This window comes from Rhea americana, unplaced genomic scaffold, assembly GCF_003343005.1.
Source record: "Rhea americana isolate MKP2758 unplaced genomic scaffold, rheAme1 scaffold_19, whole genome shotgun sequence".
In the NCBI taxonomy this organism is placed as follows: domain Eukaryota; kingdom Metazoa; phylum Chordata; class Aves; order Rheiformes; family Rheidae; genus Rhea; species Rhea americana.
In genome coordinates, this window is record NW_028186038.1 from 318,123 (window position 1) to 327,768 (window position 9,646).

General features: G+C 38.2%; 2 protein-coding genes across 2 annotated transcripts in view; both read left to right on the forward strand.

The window, feature by feature from the left end:
- Positions 1–5,812, forward strand: part of DENND6A (DENN domain containing 6A) — a gene marked incomplete at its 5' end in the record, with an annotated part of 24,900 nt that extends 19,088 nt beyond the window's left edge. Inside the window, 6 exons of the mRNA XM_085302544.1 lie at positions 66–155; positions 1,134–1,187; positions 1,283–1,392; positions 1,705–1,807; positions 3,269–3,343; positions 3,938–5,812. Coding sequence (XP_085158670.1) covers positions 66–155; positions 1,134–1,187; positions 1,283–1,392; positions 1,705–1,807; positions 3,269–3,343; positions 3,938–4,069 — 564 coding nt within the window. The remainder of the gene's footprint in view (positions 1–65; positions 156–1,133; positions 1,188–1,282; positions 1,393–1,704; positions 1,808–3,268; positions 3,344–3,937) is intronic.
- ARF4 (ARF GTPase 4) overlaps positions 4,075–9,646 on the forward strand; it is a 16,955-nt gene continuing 11,383 nt past the window's right edge. Inside the window, exon 1 of the mRNA XM_085302333.1 lies at positions 4,075–4,143. Coding sequence (XP_085158459.1) covers positions 4,113–4,143 — 31 coding nt within the window. The 5' untranslated portion in view covers positions 4,075–4,112. The remainder of the gene's footprint in view (positions 4,144–9,646) is intronic.

The window sequence follows — 9,646 nt, forward strand, 5'->3', positions numbered from 1 at the left end:
ATTGTAAAAAAATCATATTTACRTACTTTGAGATAACAGACTTGTATTGTGATCCCTTTTTAAAGGGTGTACAGCAGAAACGTCCCACAGAAGCACAGAGTGTGATTCTTCGGCGTTATTTTTTGGAGTTGACAGAAAGTTTCATTATTCCATTAGTAAGTTGTTATACAAAGGGTTTTTWTATATATATATATGTATATATATAATATGGGTTAAATTTGGTGGAGGTTTATGTTTTTTGTTTAACATTAGTCACAGTGGATCATATTTGTGCTAGAGAAATTTCACATTAAGGCGTGTATTAACTTTTCTAAAATACTGTAATCTTACATTTCTTTAATTACGACACTGGGCACTAAATTATTGAAGGCAGTAGCTTAATGTCTAAGATGAAACATTATACACTCAAACATCAGACTTAGATCTCAGAAGGCAACACTCCTCTATGTTTTGCTAGACAGCATTTTCAGATGTTCACTTGTGATGTACTATGTAGTTTTTATGCGAAGTAAAACTAATATATGTATTTTTTTATTATTATTTGCTTTTTTTTTAAACACGGAGTAAGAAGGAAATCTCTAATCCTTCCTCAGAGTTTGAAATTCACCTCCCTTTCCTTTACCTTGTTCAATGTTTTTTGCATCTGAACTATGTGTTTGCCAAGTATTGCCACTGCAGGGATTTACAAAGCTGATACAGAATTTAGCAGGACAGTTTTGCAGTTAATTTTTGTATGAGGAATTCTAAAATCCACTTCTAGACACTTGATACAATGTGGGATTAATGCTTGGAAACAACTTAGGAGAAGGTACCTGTGGACTGACACTAAATTGGGAAGAGAGATTATTTACTAGTAGTTGGACTTCAGGTTGTATATTCTCTATATATTTGCTTCCTGCCTTCCTTTCCCTTTCCTCTAAAGTCCTCCTTGAATTTTGCTGATGTGAAGTTCTGTAGCTGAAAAATCCAGATGGGATCAGATAAACTGCTTCTTACATATGCATGTGCTAAATATGTATGACCTTTTCAGATGCTCTTGAAAACTGTGGTCACGAGTGATGAGTAAACATACATGTGGACTGTGTATCTTAAATAGTGGTTATATAAACAACCTTTCTTCTGCTTTTCCCTAGGAACGTTATGTGGCAAGTCTAATGCCTCTGCAAAAATGTATATCGCCATGGAAGGTAAGGATATATAACTGCAATTAGACAGAAGTTGGTGATTAGAGGAAAAAGTGATGTTATGCTAATTAATCTTTTTTTCCTCTCTCTCGCCACAGAGTCCACCACAGCTGAGACAGTTCAGTCAAGAAGACTTCATGAAGACACTGGAGAAAGCAGGACCACAGCTCACTTCAGGTTTAAAAGGAGACTGGATAGGACTTTACAGGTTCTTTCTTTAATCGACATAAGAAATTAAACTGAACTTAAATGAAGATAAATCAGTAATATGAATGTTTGAGCAAACTCCGTCTATTGATTTGAATATTTATTCGTAAGACTTAGTTTTAGAATATGTGCTGTAATAAGAATTGCTAACCCTTAGCAGACTTCTAATACCCATTTAAATTGGCTTCTCTGTAACCTTTTAATGATGGTTTTCATAAAATACTACCAACACCATAGGTGTTTGTTTATCAGCAGCATTTGGGTTTTTGTGTTTAACCTAGCTCTAACTTGATTTCTCCTTGTGCTTTACTAGGCATTTTTTGAAATCGCCAAACTTTGATGGTTGGTTTAGGAGCCGGCAGAAAGAAATGACGCAGAAATTGGAGGCCCTTCATTTAGAAGCACTCTGTAATGAGGTTGGTAAATGTGTGCTTATGATTATATTTATATTAAAATTCTCCTCAATGTCAGTATTATCGTGACCGTTTACATTGTTTGTGCACATAAAAATGTTGATGACTTTGTCAAGTCTAATTGGGTAAAATATAAATTAGTTAGCCAAGTATAGACCAACATAGCAAAAGAGAACAATAATAAAACGCAGTTTATTTTTGTAATAACTAGCACTATTTCTAAAATAAATCTTCAGTCCGTTTTTGCTCTTTTTCTCAAAACGTTTTTCTTCCTACTTGATATTGTTACCTTGTTCAGCTTCCTTCCCTGGTATTATATTTGATAGATAATATATCACTACTAAAAGTGTTTCCACTTTCTTTGTAGGTATAAATTCACTGCCACAGAAAATTGACAACTAATTAGATACTGATAGTATCTAGAATTCAATTAGAACTGATTCATATTAATTGGAAACGGAGAAGTGAAATCTGTTACTGATATTTAACAAAATGCCATATATGTAATCCTAAGTTATAAGATGCATTCTGTAGGGTATCATGCTGATACCTACTTCAGGTGTTTGAGTAAGAACAGCTGGCTGAAATACAATTATTAAAAGAGGAAATCAGATGTTAGGATGGCAAGATAAATAATGAATAGAGAGAAAAAAAAAAGTCAACATCATAGCTTAAAAAAAAACACCCAAAAGTGGACTAGTTACTTTAAAAAAAAAAAAAAAAAAAAGCTATTATCCCTTGCCTTGTAGGTTCCCAAACAGTACATTGTAGCAGCTGAAATAGATTGTTCAAATAGAAATAGTTTGCAGGGTAATAGCTAGGTCAACTATATTACCTAGAATCTATTCAAATATATGTTACTAATTCTTTACCAAGATGAATGTATTACTGATGGTGCTCCCTATTTGCTTTATTCTTTTGATCCAAGACTTACATCTTTTTGTAYGAGAGCAAATATCTTTAGTAGGTGAATAGTGAAGGGGGAAGAGGAACAGAATTTGTATAGGGAAGTTCATTTAATGAGTGTATTTTATTACTTATCTACTGTGTGGTAGATCTCCTTTAAGGCCCTAGAAATAGCCTGTTGCTATTTGTATTTACCAGCATGATGAAAGATTAAATTCAAAAAACATTCACTAGTATTTTGCATTATAGATGCTGTTTTTGAAACTAAGCCTGTTTAGCACTTTTAAAAGTGTGTGTATATATTTATACATATAAATATATATATATATATGTATAGTGATTGTGCCCTAGTCTGCCGTTATGCTAAACACTGGGGAAACGTGCAAATAAAACAGATCTTATAGTTCACACTACRGACAGTAGATGAGTAAAATGCATTTAAGTGGCTTGAGAAATAAGGAAAAGGAGAAGACCTATTCTGAATAGTAGATGTAAATAACTTCTGAAAATTGTTTATGTTGCCATAAATATTTCAATGCTTAATTTTTATTCTGTTAGAACTTGGTTTTCTGGAGTCAGAAGCATACTGAAGTAGAAACGGTAGATCTTGTCTTAAAGCTAAAGAATAAACTGGTAAGTAACTGAGCGAAATGTGACTAAAATTTGCTTCACTTAACTAGACAAAGTATTGTGTTCGCAGGCAYTTCAAATGAAAATATGCTTTAAGATCTTGGTAGGTCAAGGAATCAGTCACCTACATTACTAAATGAAAAATAGTTCAGTTCAGCCATGACTGAAAAGTTAGTCAGCATTCAATACCAGAGTGAGTGATTTCTTCTGATTAAGCTATTGATTTCTTTCTTACCATCTTTTGCAATCCCCAAACTTCCCAACATTAGCCAACTATGTCAGAAACTAACTCTTTTCATCAATTTAGTTTTGTTAAAGCCAGTTGGAACTTTGTGACTGATTTGGCAAGAGCAAAACTGAATCATCAGGGAAGCAGAAAACCAGACTTTCTGGTGATTATTAAGTCTCCCCAAATCAGCATTATCTCACACTGGTGTGTGGATATTAAGGAAAGGTCTCAACCTGCTGTTGTCCAAATTCCTACTCAGTGGGCAAATTAGGAATTCATTTTCCAGGTCTACTAATAGGTCATTTTGGTGTGCATTAAAGTAAAATTGTGTTTTTTAATTGAAAACGTGCTTTATTGTACTTTTGCAGTTGCAGGCTGGCAGAGAACATCTTCCTGTGAAAACTGACACACTGAAAAAGCTGCAGACACACATTGATGATATTATACTAGCACTTCCAGATGATTTACAGGACATTTTGCTCAAAACTGGCACAACATGATTTCTGTGGGGATTTTTTCTGTGTGCAGCAAAGAGAAGGCAAAATGAATTTCACAGAGGACAGTGGCATACAAGGTTTGGAACACAGTTTTAAACAGTACATTAACACTACAAATGGACTATACTGATAGTGTAGTCCATTATACTATTTTTCACTATATTTTCAATTTAAATACCAATGCAACTAAAAAGTCTTGTGTTTAATTATGTTTGAAATAAGTGCTCTTAAAGAAAAATCTGTGGGCATATGAAACTATACCATAGTATAGGACCACAGTGCAGTGCTGGCATTGCAGAATAATTTTAACTGGTGCTGCTATACCCAGTCACGTTAACTCAGGGGTATGCGATATAGATCCTGTACTCTCATGTTGATGTAGTATCTGCTTGCTTTTAAATGTTTGGCGCTTTTTTTTTTTTTTTTCAATGCTTTCATCTGTGATAAGCCCAACTGGCATGTTTTGTGACTCGGTCAGAACATGTAGCATTTGAGGTATTCTGCTGGTAAATATGCTTTCAAAACTGCTCCCATAGGAGCATTCTCACAAAGACAAGTGAAAGCATCAGATCCGTTCCTAACTTTCTTTTCTCTTTCTTACCCTCTTTCCAATGATCATATTACTGTAATATCTTTAAAGAAGACAGCTGACATTTGCTGAAGAGGAAAGTCTCTTCCGTTCAGTGTCAGATAATTAGGGTGCTCTTATTCACATGCCTTAATTAAATACAAAGTAATGATATTCTAATTAGTGGTTTTAAACTGCTGACATTCAGGATTTAAAATGGATTACCAGTGTAAATGTAACTACATAGTGGTCATCAGAGAAAATAAATACAGCAAGTTTCAAAAATAACTGATTTCAGTAGTTAGCTGAGATAGTGTGTTTCAGTTGGAGATCATAGCAGTCAGCCTTCTGTTAAAAAATTTTTTTTTCTTATATCACAGGGCCTCTGAGGAGGAAATGGGGCAGGAGGGAGGGAAATACTCTTGGCTTCAGCTGAAGAAAGCTGTATCCAAAGGTCAAACTATGGCAAGATAAGATTGTAGTACCAAGTTATTCTTCAGTATATGCATATAGTACTCATGCATAAAGAATTTCTTCTTGCGTATTAAGCAACAAGAATGTGATGTTTATTTTCTTGGACAGGCTTCAGTGGTATATAAGAATTCAGCTGCTCAGCAAGCTATATTCTTTGACCCATTTCACATAGAATAAGCTTAATGCTATAGTGTATGCACAGCATACACTCGTGCATGACAAGTTGATCACAGTTATCAATAAATTCTTTTATGTGCTTGGATAGCATTTTTTTAACCTTAGGACACTGTAATCCTACTATAAAAAAATGCTTTTGTATGATATTTCATATGATCTTTCTAAAAATGTCTTATTTAGATATAAAATGTTACAACAGTATTTTTATGAAAAAATATATGTATTTTAATACTGTTACGGTTTATATACAATTATTCATGACCAGATGTTTAATGTATCTGTTATGCTACTTAAACTACACCACTTTGGCATTAATTTCTAACTTGCAATTTTTTTTGCACACTTTGAATAGCATTTCTAGTCCAGAAATTAAGTGGCTATTCTTACACTAAATTATCTTAAATATTTAACTTGGAGCACTATGTAGTTTCCTGGAACCATGTTAACTGGTAGCAACTGTGGTAACCTATTTTCACATGACTGCAAATATGTATTTTTGTAAAAATAAAGTTTTCTCTTTTTTTGTTGCTTTGGAAAAGTTATGTGACTTAGATCACAGATGTGATCTGTTTAACTGAAGCTGTTCAGCAGCTTGTAGAGACTGCTTCTACTGTGACCTGCCTTAAGCTGCATGCCATGATCTGTTCCTTTTAGATGACCAGAAATACATGATGTGATGGAGTGCTGTTGTAGTTCGATCATGCAGTAAGTGGTTGTTGTGTGACAGAGCTGCAGGATCTTCAAGAAAGCAAATGGCAGGGACTGGGTTCCCAACAAAATACGTTACAATATTTGGTTTATTTCCTCTGCATGACCCAGAGGCCCTTGGAAAACATTGACGTGGGAAGCAGCCTGCAAGTTTGCTTCAGCTTTCTTTTATGGAGTTGGTATTAGTTTAAATCCCTAAATAACTAGGTGTTTCAAGAGAATTAGCAGCTTGTTCAAAAGCAAGGCAAAAGGAAAAGTTGTGCTGTTACTTTTTTTTCACTGTTGTCAATGATTTCTAATGCTTTTAGCAAAGGTAGGTCAAAGGGGCTGGACCCTGTAACTACAAATGTAGGCAAAACATAGCCACTAATATAGGAGCAGCCTTCCAGTTTCGTTGGTTTCTGATCTTCTTGTGTCCCCCTCCAGTTCCTTTGCACTGAGCATGTGCATTTTACTAGAGGYACTTCTGCTACTCATAGTGCTGTAGCAGAGGCTTTGTATCAGCTACAGAAGGCAGTTACTAGTTGGTGAACTGGAATTTTCCTATCCCTGTTGCCTTTTTTTCTTTTTTTTTTTTTTTTAACTCAGTGTGTTTAAAATACAGAAATGGAGAGAAAGAGCTCATAGGAGCCCTTAAGCCCTTGTTCATCTGAGGCTTGAAAGCTAAAGGACAATACAAGAACTACTAATTTCAATAACTTTACCTCTTTTTCCTCTGATTTAGGGGCATTTTCCCATCCAAACAATGCATTTAAGTGAAGAAGGATAAAACATCTGAATAACTAAAAAGGACCCCCTAAAACAAGTTACAGCTGTGTAGTAAAGAAGCACTAAAGATAAAGGGCTCCAGCTGGGCCATCTGAAGGAATCAGGATCATCTGCCTTAGGGTAGCAGGAAAGTAAACTCAGCATGCCTCTGATCAGAAAAGCAGAAACTAAATAAGCAACATTACTACCTAATCACACATACCAGACAAAATAAATATAAATCTCCTGATTGAATTTGCTGGAATGTTGTATCAGATTTTGGTTACTTCAGACCTGTGCTGCTATTGTATGTTGGATGTTACCCTTAATTGGTAAGACTGGTTAAAACCATACTGGCACATGTGCAGCCAACAAGTGATTTAAGTTTATCTGGCAGCAAACATTAAGTGTCTGTGCTGCTTATGTTATTTGTATACTTAAATGAAGTATATGGGTTGCTTTTTGCTGACTGAGTCTGAGCAGTGACAAATAGTGAACGTACACTGTTCTGTGTGTACTCGTAGTACATCTTAATAAGGTGTCTCCCATGTTCCATCTTAACAGGAAATTACATTTTATTCCCTCTAGTTATTACCAGAGGTAGTAATTGTGGTGAAAACTATTAACTTTAAAATTTTAAACAGAAGCATAAACAATGGAACAAMTTTAAAGGCAAGTTAACCATGTGGTCAAATAAGTTCTGTAATGATTAAGTTGGCTTTAAAAAAAATCAGAAGCAAGGCTATCAATATCACGTGGGAGAGAAAAACAGTCTAAGCTGAGCATTAGGTATGGTAGTTTACTGGTGGAGCTGTATTCAAAACTACCTCTTTATCAAGAACATTAAAGATAGTTGGGTTTTTTTTTAATGGAAAGTAAATAGCTTATATTCTGAAAGTGTTAGCTGTCATGTACTGCCATACTGTTTAATTAGCCTAGCTAGGGCCTGACTCCTTTTAAAATTTTAGGACATTTGGTTGAGCCACTACTTCCTTGGGGTAGGGGGCTCGATTATTTAAGTATTAAATGCATCTTACTTTATGCTGTCCCAAATTAAATTATTATTGTGCTATAGAAATGTTATGGTAGCTGTCACAGGGGCTATTACAGAAATGGTGGCATAGTGACCACAAATGGTGGCAGAGTGGTTGTGAAGTTGAAGCTTTTGGTTCCAAAGCATGCTCATTTTGTTCTGCTTTTGATAAACAGTAACCAGGTGAAGCTGGTTGAAGGTGGAGGGAAAGAAGTGCAGTTTCCTTCTCTCTCTTTTTGGCCAGTACTATAAATGATTCTGTATCTAGAGTTATCATGTCCATTCACTTCCCAGCAATGCTAATTACAATGGTCTGTTCCATRAAATGGAAAAAGTCTGATTAAGATAGCTTCAGTAGTTTTATTTTAGCAGAGTCTTCATTAAGTTGTGTAGGTAACACTTGATCTCACAGAATTGTGAATATACCTTCACGCCCTTGTTTCTAGTTGTGAAGATTAACCAACAATGCTTTATCTTCAAAATAAAATTCTTCTTCCTTTAGACTTACCTTCTATATTTCAATAATCGATAGAATTATCTGGAGTCTCTGAACATAGTGTGTGTGTGTGCATATATATTTATGTATATATGAGAACATTTGAACTCTAAACTCAGTTTGAAATTGTACAAGCCTGTTTTTTATAAAAGTGTGATGCTTTGTGATGCATTTCCATGGATGAYTTTTGCCTAGGGTCAGTTTGCAGCTTCATCCCCTGCGTGTCTTTCAGTACCTGTTCAGGGAAATTTCAAGGATAGGAGGAGGATTTGTCAGGTTTGGGGCCAGGCAGAACCTATAAGCAGTATGTCACTGTACTATTAAAATGTTGCTTACATGCATATGGCGACTGTCCTGCCTCTCCTGCTCCAGGTGCTGAAAACAGGAGCAAATTGCATCACTACTAACTTGATTTTCCTCATTTAAAGGGCCTGCCCCTTACACTAGAAGACTCAAAAATCAAAGGGGAAATAAAGTAAGTGTACTTCTGTTTTTCAAAAAATGATCAGAGATTTTCCTTTTAACATCCTACTTCTCAAAAAATTGGACACGTGCCACAACATTGCTTCCTTCACTTTTATTTCGTTGTGCTTCCCTGTGYGCTGCCACCTCCCTCACGCACAGACCGCCCACACCCTGCGCCCAGGGCTGCGTTGCCTTCGCCTTGCCTGTGCAGCTTCCACGGCGACGCAGGGCGCCCAGCTCCTAGGAGTAACGGGTATTAACGCAACCCTGCTGTCATCCATATGTTTCTGTAATCGTGCACCCGCTTCTTTCCTACCTGCCTCTGTTTGCTTGGGGGGGGGCGGGAGGGGGTTTAGCCTAACTCCCTTGCTCCGAGGGGCCCTTTCGGCCCGAGGAAGCGGGAGAGCGGCCGTGCGTGAGGTAACGGTGGGGGAAGGCCGAGCGGGGGGCGCGCCGCCGCGCCCGGCCCGCGGGGAGCGCGCTTCCCGGCATGCCGCGCTCTGCCCGCCCCGGGGCGCCCGGAAGCTGCCGTCAGGCCGCCGCGGACGCCCGCAACTACGTCCCCCGGCAGGCGCTGCGGCGAGCGGCTAGAGGCGAGCCAGGCGCGGGGCCGCCGCAGCGCCTGCCGGGAGCTGTAGTCCCCGCCGCGCTGCGGGGCCGTGCGGCGGGGGCGGCGCCGCGGCGGGGGGATGTGGCGAGCGTGACGTGAATCTGTCCGCGTTGGAGCCGGGGCGGCCGTGGCGAGAGTGACGTGGCAGTGAGCGAGCGACGAGCGAGGTTCCCCGGTACAAAGCAGCAGCTCGCGCTGTCGTCGCTGCCGCCTTCGCCCTCGGGCTCGGAGCCGCCGGGCCGAAGCCGCCCCGCGCCTCGCCGCCCGCGGAGGGATCCGTGAGCGGAGACAGGAGCCGGGCC